General features: G+C 57.6%; 4 protein-coding genes across 4 annotated transcripts; 3 read left to right on the forward strand and 1 right to left on the reverse strand.

Annotated features, from left to right (window-relative positions):
* The first annotated feature begins 8,164 nt into the window (after positions 1 to 8,164).
* Junb (JunB proto-oncogene, AP-1 transcription factor subunit) lies at positions 8,165 to 9,871 on the forward strand. Its single transcript, XM_042670575.1, has one exon. The coding sequence runs from the start codon at positions 8,528 to 8,530 to the stop codon at positions 9,587 to 9,589; it is 1,062 nt and encodes a 353-aa protein (XP_042526509.1). The 5' UTR covers positions 8,165 to 8,527; the 3' UTR covers positions 9,590 to 9,871.
* A 3,445-nt stretch (positions 9,872 to 13,316) lies between these two features.
* On the reverse strand, positions 13,317 to 17,636 carry Prdx2 (peroxiredoxin 2). Its single transcript, XM_042670577.1, has 6 exons — positions 17,552 to 17,636; positions 16,931 to 17,035; positions 16,692 to 16,845; positions 16,051 to 16,173; positions 15,810 to 15,940; positions 13,317 to 13,670 (listed from the first exon to the last, which is right to left on the reverse strand). The coding sequence occupies exons 2-6, from the start codon at positions 17,031 to 17,033 to the stop codon at positions 13,585 to 13,587; spliced, it is 597 nt and encodes a 198-aa protein (XP_042526511.1). The 5' UTR covers positions 17,034 to 17,035; positions 17,552 to 17,636; the 3' UTR covers positions 13,317 to 13,584.
* A 248-nt stretch (positions 17,637 to 17,884) lies between these two features.
* On the forward strand, positions 17,885 to 19,831 carry Thsd8 (thrombospondin type 1 domain containing 8). Its single transcript, XM_042670578.1, has 3 exons — positions 17,885 to 18,095; positions 18,823 to 19,028; positions 19,754 to 19,831. Exons 1-2 carry the CDS (start codon positions 17,948 to 17,950, stop codon positions 19,011 to 19,013), a joined length of 339 nt encoding a protein of 112 aa, XP_042526512.1. The 5' UTR covers positions 17,885 to 17,947; the 3' UTR covers positions 19,014 to 19,028; positions 19,754 to 19,831.
* Positions 19,832 to 19,965: 134 nt separating this feature from the next.
* Rnaseh2a (ribonuclease H2 subunit A) lies at positions 19,966 to 24,348 on the forward strand. Its single transcript, XM_042670576.1, has 8 exons — positions 19,966 to 20,176; positions 20,342 to 20,413; positions 20,546 to 20,672; positions 20,798 to 20,885; positions 22,709 to 22,846; positions 22,943 to 23,030; positions 23,940 to 24,063; positions 24,189 to 24,348. Exons 1-8 carry the CDS (start codon positions 20,050 to 20,052, stop codon positions 24,325 to 24,327), a joined length of 903 nt encoding a protein of 300 aa, XP_042526510.1. The 5' UTR covers positions 19,966 to 20,049; the 3' UTR covers positions 24,328 to 24,348.
* Positions 24,349 to 27,319: the final 2,971 nt, after the last annotated feature.

The raw sequence follows: 27,319 nt of genomic DNA on the forward strand, positions 1-27,319 counted from the left end.
TCCCCGCGGAGGGAGGACCCTTCCTCGGCGGAGCGGAGATGGCGCCCCTCCCCCCACACGCCCGGTTGCCATGGGAACCAGCGCTTCCCGCGCTCAGCCGGGCGGCTGCGCCCCGCCCCCACCCTCGTTCCCACCCCGCCCCCCCGCCTCCCCTCCCAGCCGACCCTCTGCTCCCCCCACCCGTCTCCCCCGAGGAAGGAGGCTTTGGGGGGCTGGAAGGGGGGCGGTCAGCCAGGTCCGGGGTGTGCGTGACTCAGGCCAGCCCGGGGGTCCCCTGGCCGCAAACTGTCCTGGCTCCTGCTTCTCCACCCCGGTGACTCACCCCTTCTCGGCTTCCCCCCACCTCGGGGGTGACTCAGGTCCCTGGGGAGGGGGCTGCGGACGTTAGGGACCCCCCATGCACGCGCACACACACGCACGCACACGCATGCACACGCACACCACCAGGCAGCCAGGACAATGAAGATGCGGGGACCTGAGAGGAGTGATGGGGTGCGGGCCCCCCCCGCTGGCTGCGGCCCAGGGACCCCCCCCCCGTGCTTCCCACCGGTCCGAATTGGCAGCCCCCCCCTCCGGGAACCCAGCGCCCCCCCTCCCCAACCCACAGGAAGTTTTGGCAGAGCCCCGCCGTGGCGAGGGAACAGTTAAAGCCGTTTTCTTATTCATCTAGGGGCCCATTTTGACTCAGAACAAGCGGGTACCCCCTTGGCCTCATGGGGGCCTGGGTGCCAAGTGCACCCCACAATGGGCCGTTTTTGTTTCTTGAACCAGAAGCAGGGAAGGTGCTCGATTGTTGAGCTAAAGGGGAAGGGGGGAGGGGAGTCCCAGGGAACAGCATTCAGAGCTGAGTTCAAATCCTGTGTCTGCCCTCACTCTTCCCATCTGAATATGGGGTGTGTGGGTGACTGTGTCCAGCCGATTTGTGCTGGGGACACGACGATGAGTAGCTAGGATGCTTTCGTCTCAGAGCTGGACATGGTGAGAGGCAGGGAGGGGTTACCGCTGTCTGTCTGTCTGTCCGTGGGACCTGAGAATCCTGTCCGGGTGCACAACATAAGGGAGTGATCCATGCCCCACCCGGGCGCTGGGAGGCCGTGGGGTTCACAGTGGCCACCCCCTGCCCCAGGCAGGCACCCAGGAAGTGAGAGGCGGGGCAGGAATGAGGCAGAACCTGTTGGGCTCGTCCCTTCCCCGCCCCCCACCCTCATTCCCGCGCTCTGACAGGGATCCCCCCCTCCCCACGCCACCCGAACCCCACCCCCTCGCTGCCCTGGACGCCTGGGTCCTGACCCTGGGGTGGCCGCAGGGAGGGGGTGTCCGAAGGAGACGGCGTCTCGCGAACATCCGCTGGACAGACGGGAGGGTCAGCCCCTCCCTGGGCAGAGCCGACGCCAGCCAGGGGCAGAGTAAACAAGGCCTAGAGTGGCCAGACTGGGGGCGATGGGACAGTCACCCTGTCACCTTGGCACAGGGACTGCCAGCCAGGGGACACACAGACAGGGTCTGGGCAAGGGAAGGGAATGACTGACCCAGACCAGAACAACCCACTCAAAAACAAGACAGGGGAGTTCGGGGTGCACAGTAAGACGCTGAACTTGTTGTGGGAATCTGATCATATAATAGTCGTGGAAGTGAATTGCAGGAAATGGAAACAAGAAGTTTTCTTTCCCCTCTTCTGTTGTTTTTCTTTTTTCCTTTTTGTCTTGTTTATTTGTCTTTGGGAGGGTAAGCAGGGGCACAGAAATGGAGGGGCAAAAGGTGAACAAACGTAGCAATGGTACCCACTAGACACTATGTGGAAAATGAACTATACAAATTGTGGGTGGAGACAAGAAGGAAAAACGGGAGGGGAGGGAGGGATGATCTTGTCCAAAAAGAAATGTATTCTTGGGGCTGGGAAGGTGGTAGAGCGCTTGCCTTGCATGCCTGAGGCCCTGGGTTCGATTCCTTAGCACCACATAAACAAAAAGAAAAAAGCTGGAAGTGGTGCTGTGGCTCAAGTGATAGAGCGCTCGCCTTGAACTGAAGAGCTGAGGGACAGCGCACAGGCCTAGAGTTCAGGCCCCACGACCGGACCCCCCCCCCAAAAAAAAAATGTATTCTTGCTAGGGCTGGTGGCTCACACCTGTCATCCTACCTACTCAAGAGACTGAGATCTGAGGATACTGGTTCAAAGCCATCCCAGGCAGGAAAGTCTGTGAGACACTTATCTCCAATTAATCACAAATAAAAGGTGGAAGTGGTGCTGTGGCTCAAATGATAGAGCTTGAGCAAAAGGGGCTCAGGGACACCACTCAAGCCCAGAGTTCAAGCCCCAGGACCAGCAAAAGAAAAAAAGAAAATGTCCTCTTTACCTGACTTATGTACTTATGTAACTGTAACCCCTCTATACACTGCCTTTATAATAATTTATACAGCTGAAGTTGAGCTTAGGATTTGATTGCCAGCAATGCAAAAAGTAAATGAAAGAAAAATACATGGGGCTGGGAATGTGGTAGAGTGCTTGCCTAGCATGCATGAAGCCCTGAGTTCAATTCCTCAGTACTACATACACAGAAAAAGCCAGATGTGGGGCTGTGGCTCAGGTGGTAGAGTGCTAGCTTTGAGCAAAAGAAGCTCAGGGAGAGCGCCCAGGTCCTGAGTTCAAGCCCCAGGACTGGCAAAACAAAACCAAAAACAGAAAAGCAAACAACAATCATAGGAGACACATTGTCAAACACATGCAAGCAGCAACAGGTGAGAAATAGGCAGACAGGGACAAATCAGTTCTTTACATGGAGAATGTGTCAGACAGACAGACAGACTTCTGGTAATCAGGTCAGAGAGAAACCAACTGGGCAACTTGGGACATGTGCAGACACACACACACAGCACCTGACACACCAAGGGTGGACACACACACACACCACAGTGGGCGAAGGTAATCAGAGGCAAGAAGTGGGCCTACATCAAAGGACAGATGGACAGAGTGCACCAATTTACCACACCATCACTAATGTGGCACCCCGGGAGACATTGCTCCCCAGTGACACAACCATGGACTTAGGATATGGTCTGGTCACATGATCATGGCAGCACAGAGAGGCACAGGTTACCAGAGCCTAGCATTCAGGGACACAGGGACACAGGTACCACGATAGAGGTACTGTATGTATGTACACATGCAACTACATACACACATTTTATATCAGTCTCTGACTCACTTGTACACACAGATCAGCCATAGACCACACATACACACAGCCTATTCAGGAACTACACACACACACACACACACACACACACACACACGCAAAACCACAGACCACACACACATACACACACATTAGCCAGGTCTCTCTCTCTCTCTCTCTCTTCCATACAGCCTACACACCCATGCATAAAGACAAACCACACACAGCCCAGGCTACAGACCCACACACTTGCACGCACACACATGCACGCACACTCTGAATCTACACAAAGCAGAACAGCACTCTAGGCAGGCCCCACACCCCTTGTAGGGTTGGGCTAACACACACACACCAGCCCCAAGACAGGCCTCACGCACTCCACACGCCCCAACAGGCCAGTCACAGGCCAACTTCCAAGGGGCTCCACCACACTCCCCCCCCAGGAAGTTGGGGTGCTGGGGGGGCACAGGGATCTGCCCCTCCCCAGAGATCCTGCCACTTCCTCTCCCCTCACAACACTCCACTTCCCTCCTTCCCTGTGCTCCTCCACTTCCCCTGGGAGGCCCTGCTGGGGTATGGACCTGTTTTCTTATCACATCCCTGTCAAGGGGGACATCTGGGAGTTCAATGATGCTTCAGGGCTCCCCCTCACCCCCTGGGAGATTTTAGCAGCTGTGTGGGAAACTCCCCCTGTGCTTGTCTGAGTCAGTGTGAAGAGAAAGAATCGCAAGTTAAGGAGCCAGGTTCCCATCTGGGAGCAGGAGTGATGGACCCCCCAAAACACCAAGGTAGGAGGGGGAGGTGACAAGCAGTCTGCAGTGAAGGCCTCTGGGATTGATTCTCAGCTGCTTCTGGCCCAGCCGCCTGCCTGTCCACACCCAGGGCAGGGACGGAGGAGGCTGGGCGCTGTGACTTGTGAGTTCTCGCCCTGGCCTGCCCATTGCCTGACTCATGGGCAGCCCCCAGCCCAGGCTTCCTGGTGAAGCTTTCGCCAGTCAGTGGGGCTGGGGGGGGGAAGAGGAGGGTCACCAGACTATTTATAAGAAGGAGAAGTCCCTTTATGCCAAAGTCAAAAGCCCCAGAGAGATCTGTGGGTGGGGGTGGATGAACTTCCTCCTTACCCTGTTCCCCCACCCCCACTCCCCAAGTTCCAGGCTGGGGTGGAAAGGCTGGGCATAGACTGACCCAGCCAGGTGCTGATCTGGAGCCCAGAGCCTGGGCCATACCCAGGTGCCAGTCTGGGCACCCCAGGGCAAGCAGGGGGAGGGGGCTAGCCTCACACCCTTCACTTGGGGCCGGCCTGGCGCCAGCAGGGCGGCGTGAGGGGGCGGTGCCCAGGCCACAAGGGTGAGACTGGCAGGGGCCTGGAGCCGGCTCTACCAGCTTGGCCAGGCCCCGCCCTCCCTGGCTGGCCCTTTCCCCACCCCCTGCTAAAACACCCAAGCTGAACGCTTTGGGGGGACACTCCCCCCTCATTTCTCCAACAGCAGGGCCAATTCCATGTCTCCCCTTCCCAGAACTGTCAATTTAGACCTTTCCGGAAAAGATCTTCTTCGTATGCAGTTGGTGTTGCATAAATGCCTTTCTGAGCATGTGTGAGGTTCTATGTACAATTCCCAGTGCTACAAAAGAAATTAAAAAAAAAAAGAAAAAAGCCAGGCGCTGGTGGCTCACGGCTGTCATCCTAATTATTCTGGAGGCTGAAATCTGAGGATCTCGGTTCAAAGCCAGCCCCGGCAGGAAAGTCTGTGAGACTCTTATCTCCAGCGAACCACCAGAAAACCGGAAGTGGAGCTGTGACTCAGAGTGGTCAAGCCAAGTGCTAGCCTCCAGCAAAAAAAACCTCAGGGACAGCACCTGGCCTCAAGTTCAAGCCCCATGACTAAATAAAAAAAAAAAAAAAAAACACCATTCTTCAGCTTGTGATCATCCAACTGTGGACAGCTCCAATGAGCTACTTTAATACTTCGAAGGTCTGGGATATTAATTTCCCGTGCCTCAGTTTCTCCTTTGTTACTGGAGGTTGCAAATAGCAGGGAATTTCTCAGGCAACCAGCAACTTATTTTACACGGTCCACTTTAGAATAGTGTCTGGTGCATGGTCAGAATCATGTAAGTGTTAGCTATTAAAAGAATAATTACTATTTCTCAGCCCGTCTTAAGTGTCTCTGAGTCTCCCAGTCTGCCTATCACCCCATTATTGCTTTACGTATCTCTTAATATCCACCCCCTCCCCCCCACACCAAATTCTGGCTTGCTAGGTCTTTGCCCTCCCCCTCGACCCTCTCTCTAAGACTTCTGTCTTGTCCGGCCTGGAACTGTCCCATGAGTGACTCAGTCTTAGGCTTCTTCCCTGTGGGACCAACAGGATGGTTTCCCAAAGGTAGCTACCCTCCGGGTTGTCCTGCCCGCCCCCCCCCACGCTGCCCGCTGCTGCGCCCCTGCCAGCAAGGCCAGTTCTAGTTATTAGCATGAGCAGGAGACACAGGCCTGGCACAGTGCCCGCCAGACTCAGCGGCCTCTGGAATCTCCCTCGAGACTGGGGTGGGGGAAGGGAGCCATCGGAGCAAGGAAGAAAGGGGAGGAGCCCCCTGGGGGGGGGTCACCGAGATCCTCCAAAGACAAGGATAGCCCCCAGAGGCTTCTGGGATCTTCTTCCTCAAGGTCCCTTGCGCGCCCCCCCGCCCCCATCTTGCTGGGCCGGACTTCCCCTTGCCCCCTTTTTGGCTGTTTCTCTTTCGACTCTCTCTTTCCTTCTCTCCCCCACATTTGGTGAACTCCCTCTCCCCCCCACCCCCAAAAAAAAGCCCTTCTCTGGGCCTCAGCCAGCCTCTCTCCCAGGTCAGGGGCCTTGGAAGGGTGAGAACCAGGGAGAGATGGGGCCTGGCAGCTCTTGTTCTAGGGGCTCAGGTACTGCTTGGAAGTCCACCTATAGTCTAGCTTCAGGTTCGACTTCTTAGTGTCATTATTTAAACCCAGTACTCTTCCCAGGGAAGGGGCTTCCTCTGGCTTTCCTGGTGCCTTTTTGACTGGAGAAGGAGGGGCCCTCAGCCGAGGGTAACACCTGGGGAGGGGAAAGGTCCGCCTAGGTACTCTGCAGGGTTGAGGGCACCTCCAAACTAAAATGGGAATGAGGCTCCGGGTCCACACGGGGCAGGGGTTCCCAGACACCCTGGGACACACGGGAGAAGGGAGTCTTAGACACACTGGCAAAAGGAAAGGGCAGCGAGCCCCAGGAAGGGGGCATCGCCGTGCCAGCCGGCCCGTCCGCCCGGGACGCCCGGAGGCGTCAGCCCGCCCCGTCCTCGCCCCGTCGGGCCGGGGGCGAAGTCCGACCCAGGCCCCGGGGCAGGCGGGAACCTGCCAGGCGGGGCGGGCCGGGGCGGACCCGGCAGGACGCAGCCCCAGAGCGGCTGGGCGGGGCCGGGCCAGGCCGCCGTGGGGGCCCCGGGGGTGGCGGCCGGGGCTGGTCGAGACTAGCCGTCCGGGGGCCTGGGCGCGCCCTGGGACCTGGCAGCTACCCCAGCTCCAGGCTCCTGGCCCTTGGACAAAACGCTGGTCCCACCCCTTCCTGTGCCCTAATATGGGCGTTGGGGAGAAACTCCGGGGGGGGGGTGTCGCTCCGCCCCTGGTCCTGCCCGCCGACTCCTGCCTGTTGCCATAGCGACCAGGCCCCGCTCTCCGGCGGCATCCCGGGCCGGCTGCATCCCCCCCCACCTCCGGCGGCCCAATGGAACAGTCCGCGCGCGGCCGGCCTTCGAGGCCGCCTGCGGGAGCTCCGGGCGGAACCATTACGGGAGGGACGGGGGAGAAGGTGCTGGCAGGTCTGCCTCCGGGGTCGGGGGCCCTGCGCGCCCCTCCGCTGGGCTCGCGGGCCCAGGCTTCTCTTCCCGAGCGCAGGACTCAGGACGGGGGCGCGCGGTCCCCTAGGATCGCAGCGGAGTGACGGAGACAGGGCCGGGCTCCCCGCCCCCCCCCGGGGCTGTTGCCACACTTCCTGCCTCCACAGCCTGTTTCTAAGGAAGGGAGTGGGGTTGGGCGACCGACCGCGCCCCGGCCGTCCGACTGGGTCCAGGCCCCAGGAGCTGGCACGACATCGGGCCAGCCCAGGGTGACTCGGGCAGGCCTTTGATGTAGGGGACAGAGTTTACAGGTGCCTGGGGGGAGGGGGGTCACCCACCACAGAGAGAGACAGACTGACGGACAGACCGACCCTTTTTCGGTCCTGTCCCCATTAGATACCCTCCTGTCATTCTGTCGTTTTCCTCGTAGCTCCCCAGAGGTGATCACAGACACATCCCAATCCCTCCCACCCTATATATTTTATCTCAGTGACCCCAGGACTTTTGCGCACTCTCTGTGTAATCTACATTTCCTGCCCTTTCCCCTGAGGAAGGAACCCCTCAGTTCGGACTCTTTGAGAACCCCTAGAGATAAAGGGTCCCTCAGCCCCCCCGCTGACCCCCTCTGGAATTGTCCGACCTTCAACCCCCCCCCCCCACCTCGAGTCTGGCACATCTCCCCCCACCCTAGTCAGTTCCAGCGTCGGGGATCTCCCACTTGACCGATTCACTGTGTAACCTTCCTTCCCTGGCTTCTTGTTTTTGAAGGTGGGGGGCGGGAATGATGTCTTCTAGTGCATCGTCTGTCTGTCCTGCCCTCCAATCTCAGCTATTCCGGGTCCGCCCCAGACCTGACACCCCCTTGTCCCCCAAGTCCTATAACCCGGTCCTCGCACGTCCTCCGGGGTCCCCGGGGCCCCTCCTCCCCCTGCGGCCGCGCCGCGCCGCCCGGCCCGTGGCCGCTGTTTACAAGGACACGCGCTTCCTGACAGTGACGCGAGCCGCCTCCTCCCCTTCCCCACGCTCCCGGAGGGGGGCGCGGGGGCCCGGCTCCCGCTCCGGCCAATCACGGCGCACTTCCGCAGCTGACACACGCGGTATAAAAGCCTGGGGCTCGGGCTGAGCGGCTGGATCCTGGAGGGCGGCCGGGCCAGCGTCGGAGTTCAGCCTGAGGGGGGAGCCGGGGAGCCGCCGCCGCCGCCGCAGCAGCAGGGGTCGGGGGAGAAGCGACGCCGAGCCCGCGAGCGCACCCGCGGAGGACCGGAGGGGCCCCGCCGAGCGAGCGCCCGCGCCCGCCAGGCTCCCGCCGCTCTCGGTGGGTACCGAGCACCCCCCTCCCCTCACCCCACCCCGCGGGGGGGGGAAGAGGAACGCGCGACCGGACGGACCGGAGCGAGCGGGGAAGGCGTGGGGGACGAGCCGGCCGCGGCGCGCGGACCCCGATCGCCGCCGCGAGGGCCCGGGGCGGCCCCCCGCGGAGACCCCCACCCCCAGACCTCCCGGGCCGCCCGGATGTGTACTAAAATGGAACAGCCCTTCTACCACGACGACTCGTACGCGGCGGCGGCGGCGGGGTACGGCCGGACCCCCGGGGGCCTCTCGCTCCACGACTACAAACTCCTGAAACCCAGCCTGGCGCTCAACCTGGCGGATCCGTACCGCGGGCTCAAAGCGCCCGGGGCGCGCGGCCCGGGCCCCGAGGGCGGCGCGGCCGGCAGCTACTTTCCCGGTCAGGGTTCGGACACGGGCGCGTCTCTGAAGCTCGCCTCCTCCGAGCTGGAGCGCCTGATCGTCCCCAACAGTAACGGCGTGATCACGACGACGCCCACGCCCCCGGGACAGTACTTCTACTCCCGCGGGGGCGGCGGCGGCGGCGGCGGCGGCGCGGGGGGCGCGGGGGGCGGCGGCGGCGGCGTCACCGAGGAGCAGGAGGGCTTCGCCGACGGCTTCGTCAAAGCCCTGGACGATCTGCACAAGATGAACCACGTGACGCCCCCCAACGTGTCGCTGGGCGCCAGCGGGGCTCCCCCCGCCGGCCCCGGGGGCGTCTACGCCGGCGGCCCGGAGCCGCCTCCGGTCTACACCAACCTCAGCAGCTACCCTCCGGCTTCGGCCCCCTCCGGGGCCGCCGCCGTCGGGACCGGGAGCTCCTACCCGACGGCCACCATCAGCTACCTCCCGCACGCTCCGCCCTTCGCCGGCGGCCACCCCGCGCAGCTGGGCTTGGGCCGCGGCGCCTCGGCCTTCAAGGAGGAACCTCAGACCGTGCCCGAGGCCCGCAGCCGCGACGCCACGCCGCCCGTGTCCCCCATCAACATGGAAGACCAGGAGCGCATCAAAGTGGAGCGCAAGCGGCTGCGGAACCGGCTGGCGGCCACCAAGTGCCGGAAGCGGAAGCTGGAGCGCATCGCGCGCCTGGAGGACAAGGTGAAGACCCTCAAGGCGGAGAACGCGGGGCTGTCGAGTACCGCCGGCGTCCTGCGGGAGCAAGTGGCCCAGCTCAAGCAGAAGGTCATGACCCACGTCAGCAACGGCTGCCAGCTGCTGCTGGGGGTCAAGGGACACGCCTTCTGAGCGTGCGCCCCCCCCCCCGCCCTTCCCCGGCCCGGACGGCCGCGCGCCCCGGGGACGAGGGGCGAGGACGTGGCCCCGGCCCTGAGACCCCGGGGGCGTCGCCAACCACACTGGACCCGGGCCACACTGCCCGTACTGCGCCCACTCCTTCCACCTCGACGTTTACAAGAACCCCCTCCCCTTCCACGTTTGTTTTATTTTTTTGTAATTTTTTTTTCTGTTGGAAACAGACTCAATTCATATTGAATATAATATATTTGTGTATTTAACGGGGAAGAAGAAGAGGAGGAGGAGGGGGGCGATCGCGGCGGAGCTGGCCCCGCTGCCTGGTACTCAAGCCCGCGGGGACACCTAGGGAGGGGACCCCCGCCCCCTGCCCTCCTCTCCATCCCCCCCACCTGCCCCCTGCACCGTACTGTGGAAAAGAAACACGAACTTGCTCTCTCCAAGAGTCTATTTTAAGATGTGTCGGTGTGTATGCGTGCGTTTGTTGTTCTTTTTATTGAATCTATTTAAGTAAAAAAAAAAAAAAGGTTCTTTATTAATTTTTGTGGTCATTTTTTCCAAGCTGGGAGGGAGGGGGGACCGGAGTGGGGTTCATGCTTTTGTGAGTCTTGTTTGGGGGTCCTTCGTCAGCCCCGTCCAGGCATCGTAAGATCCAGCCCAAGCCTCCCACCCGCCACCGCGTTCCCGAGCTCCAGAGGCGGCGGCGGCGGCGGTGACGGTGGCCGGTCCAGCAGGACTCGGTGACAAGCTGCCCAGCGCAGGATGCGGAGTGCGCCTGCGCGGCCCCGCCCAGTCTCCCCGCCCGCCACGGGGCTTTCCCCGCTGACGCAGCGGAAGCGATGTCCATATATGGGCCGATTCTGCTCAGTGACGTCACGGCGGTCTCTGGGCAGATTCCGGGAATCTCCTCCCCTCCCCTCCCCTCCCCCCACCCACCCTGGCTCTGCCGGGCAGGGCCTCGGCGCCGGGAAGGGGGCCGGGATTTTCCCGGGCGGGCGGCTGTCTGGGCCCGGAAAGCCCCTGGCCTGGGCGGGCTGCGATCTCCGGGGGGCCCCCGGGAACGCACCCCCTAGCCTCTCCGCAGGCTGGCGCCCACACCCGGGCGGTGTGATTGACCCGGGCGGAGGCCGGCTGCAGCCCGAGCGTGGCTGCGGACGCGGCCCTCCCCAGCCCCCTCCAGGAAGGGCGGCGCCCGCCTGCCAGCTTCCCCTCCCGGTGCCAGGCCCCGGGCACGGCGACTGCCAGGTCTGGTCCTGCCAGGGCGGCTGCTGGGTCGCCGGGCGCCGCCCCCGCGGCCGGGATGGGGAGGTGGGAACTGCTGGTTGGCCCCAAGGCGTCTGACTGGATCTGAGCCTGGAGGACCGACCCCAGAGCCGGGGCATCGGCCCCCTCCCCTCCTCGGTGGAGTGGAGATCAGAGACACGTCCATCAGCGCGACTATAAAATACTGGGTGGGCTTGGGTGTAGTTCCGAGATACAGTGCATAAGCTAAGTGTGTGCAAGGACAAAGTGTGTGTTCAACAGCCAGCCCGTGCATACGTGCCTAAAAGAAAGTGCTGAGCCTGGTGGTGCATGCCTGTAATCCTGGCATCCTGGTCGATGCGGCCCGGCTGGGGGATTTCCCCCCCCCCTTCCTTCCCCCCCCTTGTTTGTACCAGTGCTTTCTTTGACCTCAAGGTCTCAACTTCTGGCTTAGTTTTTTTTCACTCAGTTGAACCACACATCTGCTTCTGGCTTTTTGCTGGTTGGAGAAGAGTCTGAGGGACTTTTATGCCCTGGCTGACTTCAAAGCACCATCCTCAGATCTCGGCCTCCTGGTTAGCTAGGATTTACAAGCATGAGCCACTTCAAAAACAAACCCCCCAAACCATAAACACAACAAAACAAGAATCCCTGTATGATTATTAGGCCCCCAGAGACAGCCTGGACCATGGCAAACAGACAACAAACAAACATGATTTGGATAAAGTGGTTAAGGCTAGGAAGAGGAAAAACAGGTCTAGGTAACTCTGATTGGGGGTAGATTGCACTGGCAAATTTCCCATCCATTTGAAATAGGTGCGGGGAGCTAGAGATGTATCTCAAGATAGAGCACACCTCCCTAGGTTTGGTCCCCAGTATAGGGGGCAGGGATAGGGAAAGGGACAAAAACTTCCAAGGGATGTGTGAATAACCGTCAGAGGTAGCCTTATTAACAGTTGCTCTGTGGAATGGGCAGGGTAGTGCATACCTGTGATACCACCATCATTGGGAGTCTGAAGCAAAATGACTGAGAATTTGTCTTAAATAAGTAAAGAAAGCTGGGCACTGGCGGCTCACGCCTGTCGTCCTAGCTACTCAGGAGGCTGAGATCTGAGGATTATGGGTTTGAAGCCAGACAGTGCAGAAAAGTCCCCTTGAGACGCTTATCTCCAATGAATCACCAGAAAACTGGAAGTGACACTGTGGCTCAAAGTGGTAGAGCACTAGCCTTGAGCTGAAGAGCTCAGGGACAGCGTCCAGGCCAAGTTCAAGCTCCACAACCAACAATAAATAAATAATACAACAGGTAAGCTGGGTGCCAGTGGCTCATGCCTGTAATCCTAGCAACTCTGGAGGCTAAGATCTGAGTGAGGATCACAATTCCAATCCACCTCAGGCAGGAGAAACCATGAGACTCTTATCTTCCATTAAAATACCCAAAAGCTGTAAGTGCAGCTGTGACTCAAATGGTAGGGTGATAGCCTTGAGCAACAATGCTCAGGGACAGCCTCCTTGCCCTGAGTTGAGTTGAAACCCCAGGGTCAGCACCAAATATATACATACAAAGCAGCTAGAAGGCAGTGGTGTACTTTTATAATCCTAGCAGCTCAGGAGTTTTGAGCCTAGAGGATTGGGGATTTGAAACCAGCCAAGGAAGAAAAGTCCAAGACTTTATCACTCATCCAATTGGCCAATAAAATGCTGGACTGGAGGTGTAGCTCAAGTCATAGAGCACCAGAGGTGAGCAAGAGTTCAAGCCCCAGTGCTTGAAGCACACACACACACACACACACACACACACACACACACACACATTAATCATGTTTTGTGGAAAGGAAATTGGGTCCCAGAGTGGTAAAGCCACTTGCTTAAACATGTCTTTCATCAATCAGAATGTCTGGGAGCTGCCTTGCTGTAATACCTAACTCTTAACTTCCCGCCACAGCTACAGACGTGGTAGCCCGTGGTAGTCTTTAGTCCCCATCCAATCAAGAGACTCAGAAGCTGGGTGCCAGTGGCTCACACCTGTAATCATAGCTACTCAGAAGGCTGAGATCAGAGGACCAAGGTTCAAAGGCAGCCTGGGCATGAAAGCCAGTGACTCTTTATCTCCTATGAACTACCACAAAAGCCTAGAAGTGGAGCTGTGGCTCAAATGGTAGAGCCTTAAGCACAAGAGCAACAAAAGTTTATGGCTGTTGAATGGCATTTGAACATTTGAACCTGGGAAGTTCTATGGGAAGAAATGGGTGCTGGCCAGCAGTACCAAGTAAACAGCACCCATCTCACAACCCCAATGCAGCTCAGGCCAAGGGAAAAGCTGATGTAGGAGTGAATGGTGCATGAAGTAAGGTCGCCACCTGGTGGTGAAGGTCAGTAACCACAGGGTCAATTTCCAGGTCAGTCTGAGAAGTGTGTATGGGGGGGGGCGGAGGGGGGCAATTGTATAGAGCAATGGCAGACAAAGCACATCAACAGATTCACATCTGTCCCTAATACTTTTATTGGTCATCTAAAGACCTGTGCCCAGCTACACAAGCTCCAGAAAAGGGGGTAGGGGGGTGGTCAACCATTCACCAAATCCCCAGGTGTGGGAGAAAGAAGCTTTAACCTAGTCTCCCAGTTTTCCCTCATAGACTACAGGAGCTTTAGGGTCCAGGGTCTGCCCTTTTCTGCACCAGCATAGGACATCCAGATGGGGGCACAGATGGGACCCAAGCATAGAAGCTCACTACGGGTCTGCCAGTTTAGTTGTGTTTGGAGAAGTATTCCTTGCTGTCTTCCACATTGGGCTTGATGGTATCACTGCCGGGCTTCCAGCCAGCTGGACAGACTGCAAGACACAAGGACACACATGACAGGCTCCGGCCTCAGAGTCAAAGTCAGGGGACAAAGGCAAAACAGGATTGGGTTGCAGATCAAGTTGGGAAGCCAAGTGGTTCTGGCCCAAGAACATGTCATGTCTGAAAAAAGCCTTTCAAGCCTACCACGTTATTTCCTTCCTTTCTTCTCTTTTTCTTCTCTTCCTTCCTTCTTTCTCTTGTACCCTTGGTTTTCTCTCCTAGACACAGCCTCATTTTGTGGCTAAGGTTGACTCCAAACTGTGATCTTCCTTCCTCTACCTCTTGAGAGCTGGGATAATAAGCATGCACCACCATACCATGTCACGCAGCAGGATTTTCTAGTTGATGTTTTGCTCCCCTATCCAGTGGGTGTTTTTTTTCTTTTTTTTTGCCTGTCGTGAGGCTTGAACTCAGGCCTGAGCACTGTCTCTGAGCTTCTTTGATGCCAAGGCTAGTTCTCTACTACTTGAGATACAGCACCACTTCAGACTTTTTTGTGTTTATGTGGTACTGAGGAATTGAACCCAGGACTTCATGCATGCTAGGCCAGCACTCTAGTACTAAGCCACATTCCCAGCCCTTTTTTTTTTTTGTCGGTCATGGGGCCTGAACTCTGGGCCTGGGCGCTGTCCCTCAGCTCTTCTGCCTAAGGCTAGCGCTCTACCACTTGAGCCACAGGGCCACTTCCTGTCTTTTGTGCTTATGTGGTGCTGAGGAATCAGACCCAGAGCCTCATGCATGCAAGGCAAGCACTACCACTGAGCCACCTTCCCAGGAGCCCCCCCCCCTTTTTATTTTATTTATTTATTTATTTAAGGTCCGGTTGTGGGGCCTGAACTCTGGGCCTGGGCGCTGTCCCTCAGCTCTTCAGCTCAAGGCTAGCGCTCTACCACTTGAGCCACAGCGCCACTTCTGGCTTTTTTCTTTTTGCTTATGTGGTGCTGAGGAACCAAACCCAGGGCCTCAGGCATGCAAGGCAAGCGCTCTACCACTGAGCCACCTTCCCAGCCCACTCCCCCTTTTCTTGTTTTTCTTTTTCTTTTTTTGTCGGTCGTCGGGCTTGAACTCTGGGCCTGGGCGCTGTCCCTCAGCTCTTCAGCTCAAGGCGAGCGCTCTACCACTTGAGCTACAGCGCCACTTCCGGTTTTCTGGTGGTTTATTGGAGATAGGAGTCTCACGGTCTCTCCTGCCCGGGCTGGCTTTGAACCGCGATCCTCAGATCTCAGCCTCCTGAGTAGCTAGGATTACAGGCGTGAGCCACTAGCGCCCGGCTTTTTTTTTTTTTCTAAACACCTTCTAATCTCCTTTCTCCTTCATTGCCAGCTGAAGGAAAGGTAGATTGATTAGGCTGGGGCCAGGTTGCTACTTGTCTAGTACCTGTGAGGCCTTGGTTCTTTCCTAACACTGAAAAAAAGGTACTCTGCTCCACTTATATTTTCAAGCCTGAGACACAATCTCATAAGGCTTTTATAGAGCTTTATCAGTGTCCCAGTTTTCTTTTTTTCTTCTTTTTTGGTCAGTTATGGGACCTGAACTCTGGGTCTGGGCGCTGCCCCTCAGCTCTTCAGCTCAAGGCTAGCGCTCTACCACTTGAGCCACAGCGCCACTTCTGCCTTTTTCTGCTTATGCGGTGCTGAGGAATTGAACCCAGGGCCTCATGCATGCAAGGCAAGCGCTCTACCACTGAGCCACCTTCCCAGCCCAGTGTCCCAGCTTTCTATGTGGGCTACCTGTCTCCCCTAGGCTAGACTCTTGCCGTGAAGATCAGGGCCTTGGATGAATCTTTTTTTTTTAGGTCCGGTTGTGGTGCCTGAACTCTGGGCCTGGGCGCTGTCCCTCAGCTCTTCAGCTCAAGGCTAGCGCTCTACCACTTGAGCTACAGTGCCACTTCCGGCTTTTTTCTTTTTGCTTATGTGGTGCTGAGGAATTGAACCCAGGGCCTCGAGCATGCAAGGCAAGCGCTCTACCACTGAGCCACCTTCCCAGCCCCCTTGGATGAATCTTATATTGGCTTCTAATATCCCTGGCATACAAGGACTGGGGTAGGCAGCCTCCTGTCAATCCACTTGATTGACAGGTAGCGGAGGTGCGTCTCTCCACGGTGAACAGGCATGCGCAGAACGACTCACCCTCTCCGTGCTCATCTGTGTACTGGAAGGCCTGGACCAGGCGCAGAGCCTCATCCACCGAGCGCCCCACGGGTAAGTCGTTGACAGTGATCTGACGAAGGACACCCTTGCCATCGATGATGAAGAGGCCCCTGAAGACACGAGGGAGGGTCCGAGGTGAGGAACACAGCCCCCTGCCACCCTCTGTGGTTTATCCTGGGACAGGGGTTCCCAAACACTGGGCTGAGGAACCGCACGGTACCTGTAGGCGATGCCTTCATCCTTTTTCAACACGCCATAATTAAGGGACAAGCTTCTGGTCACATCAGCCAGCAGGGGGATGTTCAGGGGGCCCAAGCCGCCCTCCTTCCGCGGGGTGTTGATCCTAGGGGGGCGGGGGGAGACAGGGTTAGGCAACCTCAAAATGCCAAGCCTCCGCACCTTGCCGACACCCTGGATCTTTGTATGATAATGGCTGGAGTGGGGGTGCTGGAGGCAAGAGATAAAGGGGACCAAGAGCAGGCTCCAGGAGCCCCACCCACCCCACCCAAAGGAGCTGGGGACAGGGAAGCTGTGGAGAATGTCCCCAGCACCACCAAGCAGCAGGGAGCCTGTGCTAAGAATTACCAGCCTCCTCTTGCCTCCATCCTGAGCCCCAGCCCCTTCAGAGAGTTGATACATCCATGAACTAAAAGCAAAGGAAGAGTCCTCTCTCCTGAGAGCGCAGGGAGATAAAACATCTCCAACTCCAAGGCAAGGAAACTTAGTCGCCAGACTCTAATTACTGTCCTTGTCCTTACGAGCGCGGGTGTCATTGTTTCCATTCTGTTCAGATGGGGAGACAGAAAGGCCCGGGGTTCAGCCCTAGGGGGTGTGGGTGGAAATACACCCTCCGGCTCCTACCAGGCCAGATGGGTAAACTGAGAGTCGACAGAGACGCCCAGGACCTCGCAACCCAGCTTTCGGAAGTCTTCAGCATGCTCGCTGAAGGCGATGATCTCCGTGGGGCACACGAAGGTGAAGTCCAATGGGTAGAAAAAGAGGACCACGTACTTCCCTGGGAAGGGATGCACCAGAAGTCAGGGCCCTGTCCCCCGCTGCCCCCCTCCCCGGGCTGCCCCCCTTCCAGGCCCATCCATCACCTCGGTAGTCGGAAAGCTTGACCTCCTTAAAGGCGCCGTCCACCACGGCGGTGGCCGTGAAGTCCGGGGCGGGCTTTCCGATGAAGGCGTTGCCGGAGGCCATGACTGAAAGCGGAGGCCCCCCCGCCCCGGTCAGCGCGGGCGCGGGGCCGGGGGAGGGAGGCGCGGGAAAAGGAGACCCTTTGTCCTCCCTTCCCAAGGTCACACCGTGGGCCGGGTGCGATTCCGGAGTCAGGGCGGCGGATCCCCCCCCCCCCCGCGTCCCCGGCACCCGGCCGGCCGGGCCCGCGAGGCCGCGGGGGACCCGCCCCCCTAGCCGGGGCCGCGGAGGGGCCGGCGCCGTGGCCAGCGGGCTCCCGCTCCCGGGTTTGGAGGGAGGAGATGGCGAGCACCCCAGGGAGGCGGGCGGGCGCGGGGGGAGGCGGCTGGGAGCCTGGCGATCGGGCCTGTGCGTCGAGACTCTGGCCTCGGTTCCCCCCCCTCCCCACGCAAGGACAAAAGCGGGCCACCATGGCGGATGGAACACAAAAGGGGCCCCGTCATGAGATCCCCAGAGCGCCGGGAATGCACGAGGCGAGGGAACCCCAACATCGGGGTGCACTCGGGGGGGGGGGTGCATACCTGCGCGGACCCGGTCTGGACACGCGGACGAGCGCCGAGGGACACGCCCGAGAGCTCGCTGCACGAGCGCGCTGGGCTCCGCCAGCCTTTTATACCCGGCCGGAACCACGTCGCGCCGGGTGTGGGGGGAGGTGGGCGGGGCGGACGAGTCCACTGCGCCGGCGGGGGCGGGGGAGCGAGTGGCGCGGCCGCGTCTGTGCGCCTGCGCACGGCGCAGGGGCGGGGGGGTGGGGGTGAGAGCGCGGGGCGGGGGGGGGGGGGAATGCTGAGGCCGGGGATCAATGAATGAACCTGCGGGGTGGGAGGGGGGAGCGGGGGGGGGGGCGCTGCGGGGGCCCCGCAGACTCTGCTCGTTGGCTGGGTCCCCGAGCGCACCGGGGGCGGTTGGAACCCGGCATGGCCCGGAGCCAGCCGGCGCTGTGGCTGCCGTCGCTGCTGATTCTAACGCTGGTGTCCTCTGCCCAAGTTTCCACTGATTACCAGTACTTTGGCCAGCACGGGACAGGTGACACCTGGGAGCTGCTAGGGCTGCAACGACAAAAGGGTAAACGCAGACGGGGGGGCGGGGCGGGGTATGCTCAGAGGTCCTCTAGGCCTCTTATTTGGCCCATTCGTCTCCACACAACCTCCCCTCCCCCTTCTCAACTCTGTCCACCTCAGCACTGACGACGTTCCCTGGGGCTGGTTACTGATCCCTTAAGTTGTTTTCTCTCTGTTACTTGTAACCCAGATACCTGCAAGCCGTGAAGGGGGACTGGGGTCATGAGAAAGCCATGAACAAGGAAGTAGGAATCCCATACACTCCTAGGGGGAATGGGGGGGATTATAGGTGCTTGTTAGAGTAGAGGCCAAGAACGGGGTGGCTAAGCTTGAAAAGTCAGAAAAGGTGTGGCTGAAAGACCAGCAAAAGCCCCCAAGCAAGGATCTAGGTGTGAGTTACTCAGTTCTGAAAGAAAAAAAAATTGTAGCTGCTTTTAAAAATGATCGTCATTATTATTTTTATTCCCACATGCTTCAAGTGCCTTCATTATACCAATTAAGTCATTTAATTTATCACCTGTCAGCTCTGCTGGTCAGGTGGCACTGTGCCCGCTGGGGCACAGTGAAGTCAACTGAAGATGACATATGCTAAGGAAGGCCATACTCCCAAGTGGGCTGGCTGGCGTAGATTGGAAGTGGCAGGTGGCAGTGCCTGTCTGGAGAAGGGGGTAGAGGTATGTTCTTCCTATTTGGGGGCCTTCACCTGTGCCCTCTGGGGTCTTCATCTGTAGAAGCAGAGGAGGCTTTTCTGGGCCCGTGGGGAAAGTGGCGCTGTTTCTGCGATCTGGGCATACAGGAGCGGGACAGGGAGGTCGTCGGCAAAGCATCCAACCCTGTGTTCCTGAGTCCCGAGGACCTGGTCCAGGTGAAGCCTTGCCAGCCACAGGATTGTTCATCTTGCAAACCGATGGACTGCCACTAGAGGCCCTAGGCCTGGGTGAGTGACCAGCACCAAGCACTGATTAGGCTAGGAGGAGGAGAGAGGGTCAGGGATGGGTCAGGAGATAGGAAGGGCAGTGGGGCCAGGCGGATAGACAATTTGGGAGTGGAGAGAACCGAGAATGTAGCTTGAGGCTAGAGGGGGAGGGCGTAGCTTAGTCAGCACCCTGGAGCCCTCCTGATATCTAGGGAGAAAGTGAGAAAGGCTGGGGGGGGGGGGGAAGGGTGTCATGTGGAAAATGGGCAAAGGGAGATGGAAGAACTGGAACTCTGAGGAGGGCACGAACCCACGGACAGGACCAGCCCTCAGTGAAGCCCAGGGACGAGAAAGCTCCAAAAGGGGTCCATAGAAGAAGTAGCAGGAGAAGGGTTGGGGGAGGGGGAGAAAGGAGGGGACTTTAAAGTTGGGTGAAATGAGCCTGCCTGGTGGGTGGGGACCCAGATCTCCAAAAGGGCACGGGAGACTTGCTCTGAGTAAGAGGGTAGCAGAGATCAAGGGGACAGGGAAGATGAGAGGAAGGAAGTTGGGGGGGGTGTGGGGGTGTTCCAGTGGAATCTGCTGATACTAGGAGCTGTGTAGGGGCAGAGATGGGAGTACAAGCCGGAATGACAGACAGGAGACCCGTGGTCTGAGAGTGCGGTGACATTCCACCTTCTAAGCCCTGAAAAAAAGTGAACTTCGTCTCAATTTCCCCTCTATTTATTTCCCTCTGTCCTGACCAGCCTTGGGAGATGTAGCCCCAGCGGCTCGGGGGCGGGGCTTTCAAAACGACCCCGCCTCCCACTCTGCAAGCCACACCCACAGCAGTCGACCTCCTGAACTACAATTCCCAGGAGGACTCACGGCAACCAAGTCGGCCTCAGCTGCGTCAGCCCCGGCGCCGCCGAACGCGTTGGGGGCGTGTCCTGCGCGTTGATTGGTCCGAATCCAGCCTGACTTCCGGACCCGCGGAAAACGCGCGCTGGGATTTGAGCTTGCAGGTTCCGATCCCGCAGCTGGTGGCGGCGGCCGAGGCGGCATGGATCTCCGAGAGCTGGAGCGGGACAATACGGGCCGCTGTCGCCTGAACTCGGCTGTGCCCGCCGTGTGCCGACAGGAACCCTGCGTTCTGGGCGTCGACGAAGCGGGCCGAGGCCCTGTCCTGGGTGCGCCCCCACGGTCAGGGCGGGCGTGGGGAGCGCGGGATCCCGAGTCGTGATGGCCTCGAAAAGAGTGGCCGCATTGCCCCAGGGCGGCGTTTCAGGGGCTCGCTGGTAGCACCCCCTTTCTTGCCCCGCTTCTTGGAAATCTGACACCCATTTCTCCCCCAGGGCCCATGGTCTATGCAGTCTGCTATTGCCCCCTGTCCCGCCTAGCGGATTTGGAGGCCCTGAAGGTCGCAGGTGAGCCCTGTGTACACCTGGGAATGGGGTTCTTGGGTACATGCAGTGTGACAGATGGGAAATTGAGGGAAAGTGTAGAAAGCTGAAAGAGCCAGTCACCCCCTCCCCTTTTTTCTCCAACCCTCTTCCCAGACTCAAAGACCCTGTCGGAGAACGAGCGGGAAAGGCTCTTTGCCAAAATGGAAGAGCACAGGGACTTTGTGGGCTGGGCTCTGGACGTGCTGTCTCCAAACCTCATCTCTACCAGCATGCTTGGACGGTGAGGGGGGGAAGGGCGGTGGGAAGTGTGTCCCCAGAAGGGGTTGGGGAGAGGAGGGCAGACCACACGGGCTACTGGGCTCTGTGGCTCGAGTGGGATTTACTGAATGCTGTTCCTCGCTGCAGGGTTAAATACAACCTGAACTCTCTGTCCCATGATACCGCTGCTGGGCTAATCCAATATGCCTTGGATCAGGGTGTGAATGTTACACAGGTGAGTTGAGCAAGAAACACAATAGCCGAGTATTATTTGCCTGTAGTCCTAGCTACTCAGGAAACTGAGATGTGATGATCTTGGTTCAAAGCCACAGGCTGTGAGGGAAGTCTGCCAGACTTTTTGTTGTTGTTGGTCATGGTGCCTGAACTCGGCCTGGACGCTGCCCCTCAGCTCTTCAGCTCAAGGCTAGTACTCTACCACTTGAGCCACGGTGCCCCTTCTACCTTTTTGGCGCTGAGCAATCCAACCCAGGGCTTCATGCATGCAAGGCAAGTACTCTACTACTGAGCCACCTTCCCAGCCCTTTTTTTTTTTTTTTTGTGCTACTCGTGGGGCCTGAACTCAAGGCCTGGTGCTGTTCCTGAGGATTTTTGCTCAAGGATAGCATTTGCCAGTTGAGTAATTGGAGATGAGAGCCGCAGCCTCCCCAGAGCGCCACCCCCAGGCGGGTGCCATCCCCTTGGCGCTGTCATATGCCTAGCCCTAAAAGTCCAGAACAAATCCCATACCTGTCCATCTTCCCAAAGCCTCTGTCCTAGCCCAGCCCTCCTCTGCTTCTCAACTGGAAACCTGCCCAGCTTCCTCCACAGTCCTCCCCCACCTCTAGCCCCCTCCCCTTCGCTCTGCTTCCCATGCAACAGATGGTCTTGGAGAAATGTAAATCTTGACATTTAATTTTATGATCATAGTGCAAATTAAAATTCGCAGTCTGAGTGGGGAGAAGGAAATTAAGTGATGTGGGAAATCGGCATGGTGTTGGGTCCCTCAGAGGCAAGGAACAGGTGGTTTTGAGAGAATTTGACTGGAGAATTAAAGTGGGATTGGAGCAGGGGATTGCGAAGCCCTGGCCTGGAGTACAGTGCTGCTGGAGCAAAGCAAACAAGAGCTCTGCCTGGGGATTCAAGGCCTAGGCTGAGGGAAGAGGGTGGGGCAGTCAGGTGGTCTGCTGTTTCTGTGAAAATAAAGGTTGTTGAGACAGATGTGGCCGTACTTAACCCCTGACAGCTCCTGGACTTCACTTCTGTACTCCGAGCCATGGGGCCTCCCTACTGCTCCTTCCTACCATAGCTGCAGCTTCTGCTGGGTCTGCCTCAGGGCCTTTACACTAGCAATGCCTTGGTTTTGTTTGTCGGTCGTGTGGCTTGAACTGGGCCTGGGCGCTGTCCCTCAGCTCTTCAGTTCAAGGTGAGCGCTCTACCGCTTGAGCCACAGCGCCACTTCTGGTTTTCTGGTGGTTTATTGGACATAAGAGTCTCACAGAGGGCTGGGAAGGTGGCTCAGTGGTAGAGCGCTTGCCTTGCATGCCTGAGGTCCTGGGTTCAATTCCTCAGCACCACATAAGCAAAAAGAAAAAAGCCAGAAGTGGCGCTGTGGCTCAAGTGGTAGAGCGCTAGCCTTGAGCTGAAGAGCTGAGGGACAGCGCCCAGGCCCAGAGTTCAGGCCCCACGACTGGACCAAAAAAAAAAAAAAAGTCTCACGGATTTTTCCTGCCCAGGCTGGCTTTGAACTGCAATCCTCAGATCTCAGCCTCCTGAGTAGCTTGTTGTGAGCCACTGCTATCCAGCTAAGTGCTTAGCCTTAAGTTAAAATGTTAAGAGGTAGCTCCTAGGCCCTGAATTCAAGCCCTAGTTTGTCATGTGTGTGCATGCACACATGCTTACACTCACACTCACCCAAAAAAAGGAAAATGAGAAGGAAGAGAAGAAGGAAGCCTATTGTGGGCGATGGTAAAGCAGGTGCAGAGACTAAGAGGCTAGGTCCTGTTGTGTGGTTTTTCCCCTCTGGCTGTTTGTTGACTGAATCCTCTGTCACCATGGCAGGTATTCGTGGACACCGTGGGGATGCCAGAAACATACCAGGCGCGGTTGCAGCAACGCTTCCCTGGGATTGATGTGACGGTCAAGGCTAAGGCTGATGCCCTTTACCCGGTGGTCAGCGCTGCAAGCATCTGTGCCAAGGTCTGGCCCCACTGACCCTGGCCAGTTCCCACCATCCTCCGGGCTGACCAAGCTCCCATGGCCAAGGGAGCACCCAATTTCCTGTCCTGCCTGCAGGTGGCTCGAGACCAGGCCGTGAAGCACTGGCAGTTTCTCGAACAATTGGAAGACTTGGACACTGACTATGGCTCAGGCTACCCCAATGGTGAGGGCATTGCTGTCAGGTTTTGTGATGATAATGTGGTTTGCCAGGCTCTGGAGGCTGTAGGGCTGACTGGGTCTGGCTGTGTAGCCTAGGCCGGCCTGGAAGTCAAGGTCCTCCTGCCTCAGCCTCCCAAGGGCTGGGGGGACAGGCGTGCACCCCCACTCTTGGCTTCTCAGTTTTTTAACATTGCTATGGCCACCTCCAGATCATGGCCACATGGTCTGTGTGTGAGGCCTAGATCCTGCCCATCCCCCTCCGACCCCTTCGTCTCTGAGTGAGGAGTGGACACCCAAGGTGCCCATGTGTATATTAAGGGAGAGGTGGACTGGGGGTGTGGCTCAGCAGGGGGCGTGGTCACCGTGGGCATCCTCAGTAGAGCATGGCTATGTGGTAGAACACTGGTCTAGCATGCTTGACATTTTATTCCCAGAACCATGTGTGCGTGTGCACGCACGCACACACACACACACACACACAAAGTGATGCCAGGTGTGGTACCCACACTTGTAACCTATCTTTGCTAGGGAGTCTGAGGCAGGAGGATTGAGATATGAAGGCCAGCCTGGGGTATACAGGGAGACCTCTCTGTCAAAAAAGAAAACAATAGAAAAATACAATGAAGAGCCACCAGCAGGGTTTAAGGAATCTTCTTGATTTTCTGCCTCTACAGGAGGGGCCTGTGGTCTGGCGGCTGGTTTTGTGTGTGCTGTCCTTGGGGGTCAGGGGGATGTTTCCCTAAAACTGCACGGTGAATAGCATTTGGCCAGGCACAGAATGGGAAGGAGGGGCCCTGCCTGTGCAAAGGGCCTGGGGCCAGAAGGTCAGCTCAGGAAGAAGCCCACGCTGTTACCTGAAGGCTCAGGGGCTGACACTGTGCTCCCTGTTCCCCTCCCCTTCCCCTGTCTCTAGACCCCAAGACAAAAGCCTGGTTGAGGAAGCACATAGAGCCCGTGTTCGGCTTCCCTCAGTTTGTCCGGTTCAGCTGGCGCACGGCCCAGACCATTCTAGAGAAGGAGGCTGAGGGGGTGATATGGTGAGAGTCCAGACTGCCAAGGTTGCGGGGAGGGAGGAAAGGTGGGGGGGGCGGGGAGGACTCAGCCCAGCCTGTAAGTTCCCACTGCCCTGCAGCACGGCCACTGTCCCCCCTCCCTCCCACAGGGAGGACTCAGAAGCCGCTGCTCCGGAAGGACTTGGAAGGATCACGTCCTATTTCCTGCAGGAGGAACCCCGAAATCGCCCCCGTGGACCCCACCGGTACTTTCAGGAACGGGGCCTGGAAGCAGCCACCAACCTGTAGGAGCCAGCCCTGAGTTAAAAAGGAAAAGTCTCCCCTGGCTGTGATTAAAGGTGTTTGTGGAGAAGCCAGTAGCATTGGCCATTCCTGCAGAGGTGGGCGGGGCGTGCCAGATCAGAACCCAGCCTGTGTATTGTTTGGACTAGGGCCTGGCTTACGCCGATGGGTGTAGCAAAGCAGCGGTGCAGGCTCAGTGGTAGAGCACAAGTAGCTTTGAGGCCTTGCAAAAAGAACTAAAGTGAACTAATTCAAAACATAACAAGCCAGGCGCCCGGGCTCACGTCTGTCATCCTAGCTACCCAGGAGGCTGAGATCTGAGGATCGCGGTTCCAAGCCAGCCAGAACAGGAAAAGTCCGTGAGACTCTTATGTCCAACGAACTACCAGAAAACTGGAAGTGGAGCTGTGGCTCAAGTGGTAGAGCGCTTGCCTTGATTGAGCTGAAGAGCTGAGGGACAGCCCCCAGGCCCAGAGTTCTAGTCCCACAAACAAAAAAACAAAATCAGAATGGGTGTTGCTTGATTGGCTTAATGGGTTTTTTATGGCTGTTTTATGTTTCCTCTGTTTTTGTCAGTTGTGGGGCCTGGGCACTGTCTCTGAGCTTTTTCACTCAAGGCCACCACTCTACCACTTTTTTTTGGGGGGGTGGTCCAGTCATGGGGCCTGAACTCTGGGCCTGGGCGCTGTCCCTCAGCTCTTCAGCTCAAGGCTAGGGCTCTACCACTTGAGCCACAGCGCCACTTTCCGGCTTTTTTCTTTTTGCTTATGTGGTGCTGAGGAATCGAACCCAGGGCCTCATGCATGCAAGGCAAGCGCTCTACCACTGAGCCACCTTCCCAGCCCCCACTCTACCACTTTGACCCACAGCTCCACTTCCAGTTTTCTGGCAGTTAGTTGGAGGTAAGAGTCTCACACACTTTCCTGCCTGGACTGGCTTTGAGCTGGAATCCTTACATCTCAGCCTCCTGAGTAGCTAGGATGACAGGTGTGAGTCAGTCACCAGTGCCAGGGTTTGTTTTTTTTTTTAAGACAGGATCTTACTATGTTGGCATGGCTGGTATTGAACTCCTAGGTTGAGGAAACCTTCCAAGTACCGGGGATTACATACAGGTCTGCACAGGTGAAAGTGTGTGACCTAAGGGGAGGGGGGCATGAGGGGGGCCCACTTCCACCTGGCCCTTAGGATACTTCCATGCTGAGAGGATGCCCAAGCCCCCGGGACAGACCCTGCACCGGGCTATTCCAACAGACCACTGCCACTGAGGTTCAAAGCCACAGGGCAGGCGCCACTCCCTCCCTCCTGTAGTCTTAGCGCCGAGGACGCATGGGATCTTAGGATTGCACTTTGCAGCCAACCTTACAAAAAGTTTCCTGAGACTCTTTACCTCCAGTTAACCAGGAAAAAAAAGCTGAAAGATGGGGCTGGGAAGGTGGCTCAGTGGTAGAGCGCTTGCCTCACATGCATGAGGCCCTGGGTTCGATTCCTCAGCACCACATAAGCAAAAAGAAAAAAGCCGGAAGTGCCGCTGTGGCTCAAGTGGTAAAGCACTAGCCTTGAGCTGAAGAGCTGAGGGACAGCGCCCAGGCCCAGAGTTCAGGCCCCACAACCAGACCCCCCCCCCCAAAAAAAAAAAAAAAAAGCTGGAAGTGGCGCTGTGGCTGAAGTGGGAGAGTGCCTGCCTTGAGCAGCGAGTGTGCCAGGCCCTGTGTTCAAGCTGCAGGACCTGCAGAAAGAAATACAACGCAAAATGTGGGCTGAGCCCTGTCAACATAATGTAACTAGGTGTGGAGCTCTTTGTTACACAGTGGTGATACATACTGTAACAACTTCAGTTAACTCTCCTAGCTGGTTTTGTTTGTGCTTTGTAGTGGTTGGGTTTTTTCTGACTCCCTGCTATCCTGGAATCATGGTTGGGTTCTCTCTATAATGACTTCTTTTGTTGCAGGGTATAGCCAGCAACAAGATACCTAGGTTTGTAACATTGTGAGTGGACTATTCCTGAAGCTTTGGACTTTGGGCTGGAATATCAGGAGTGGCAGGAAGCCTGCTTGTTCCTCTCTCTTCTCCCTCCCTTCAGAGGGCGGGCCTCACTCTTCTCAGTGGAACACAGGGGCATGTGCTAAGCTTTCCTGTGGAGGAGAACCAAAAGGGACCCTTGCCATTTGGGGGATGGGGGTCAGGGGTCGGTTATGGGGCAAGTAATGTTCAGCCATATGCTGATAGCTCACACCTGTGATCCTAACTACTCAGGAGGCTGAGATCTGAGGATGGCAGTTCAAAGCCAGCCCGGGCAGGAAAATCTGTCAGACTCTTCTGTCTAATAAACCACCAGAAAACCAGAAGTGCCGCTGTGGCTCAAGTGGTAGAGTGCTCGCCTTGAGCCGAAGAGCTGAGGCACAGCGCCCAGAGCACAAATGCTTAAGAACAGTGCCCAGTCCCTGAGTTCAAGCCCCAGGACTGAGCGCACACACACAGTGCTGTTCAAAGCTAGCTGCTGGTGGACACACTCCCATCATCCTAGCTCCTCAGATGGCTGAGATCTGAGGATCCAAGTTCAAACCCAACCTGCACAGGAAAGTCTGTGAGGCACTTACATCCAATTAACCAGTGAAAAGCTGAAAGTAGAGCTGTGGCTTAGGTGGAAGGGTTCCTGAGTTCAAGCCCCAGTACTGGCTTGGGAACACACACAGTGTCCCCAACTGAAATCCCAAGCCAGCCTGGGATATTATGGAGAAGAGGAGGAAAATGGAACTTTATAGGATACATTGGGTCGGCTTGCTCAGAAGAGAAAGCCATGGGTTGGCTTGTGTTCTACAACCCAAGTTAGGGAGCTTCATGGCCGGCTCTGGGGCCCAGAGACACACCTGCCCTGGGGGACCCCGCCTCTAACCCCCTCTCCCCATCTCCACACCTCGTATTGGGGTTGCCAGGATTGCTCTCTGGTGAGGGCCATCAACCATTCACACTCTAGTATATGTTAGTCGCGGATTCTAGG

This window comes from Dipodomys spectabilis, unplaced genomic scaffold, assembly GCF_019054845.1.
Source record: "Dipodomys spectabilis isolate Male_0828 unplaced genomic scaffold, ASM1905484v1 ptg000573l, whole genome shotgun sequence".
In the NCBI taxonomy this organism is placed as follows: Eukaryota; Metazoa; Chordata; class Mammalia; order Rodentia; family Heteromyidae; genus Dipodomys; species Dipodomys spectabilis.

Coding starts and splice junctions, on each gene's coding strand:
- Junb (XM_042670575.1), top strand. CDS start 8,528: ATGTGTACTAAAATGGAACAGCCCTTCTACCACGACGACTCGTACGCG.
- Prdx2 (XM_042670577.1), bottom strand. CDS start 17,033: ATGGCCTCCGGCAACGCCTTCATCGGAAAGCCCGCCCCGGACTTCACG. Junction 16,846..16,930: donor CAAGCTTTCCGACTACCGAG/GTGATGGATGGG, acceptor ATCCCTTCCCAG/GGAAGTACGTGGTCCTCTTT. Junction 15,941..16,050: donor GATGAAGGCATCGCCTACAG/GTACCGTGCGGT, acceptor TCGTGTCTTCAG/GGGCCTCTTCATCATCGATG.
- Thsd8 (XM_042670578.1), top strand. CDS start 17,948: ATGGCCCGGAGCCAGCCGGCGCTGTGGCTGCCGTCGCTGCTGATTCTA. Junction 18,096..18,822: donor AGGGCTGCAACGACAAAAGG/GTAAACGCAGAC, acceptor CTTCATCTGTAG/AAGCAGAGGAGGCTTTTCTG.
- Rnaseh2a (XM_042670576.1), top strand. CDS start 20,050: ATGGATCTCCGAGAGCTGGAGCGGGACAATACGGGCCGCTGTCGCCTG. Junction 20,886..22,708: donor AGGGTGTGAATGTTACACAG/GTGAGTTGAGCA, acceptor TCACCATGGCAG/GTATTCGTGGACACCGTGGG. Junction 22,847..22,942: donor CTGCAAGCATCTGTGCCAAG/GTCTGGCCCCAC, acceptor TCCTGCCTGCAG/GTGGCTCGAGACCAGGCCGT.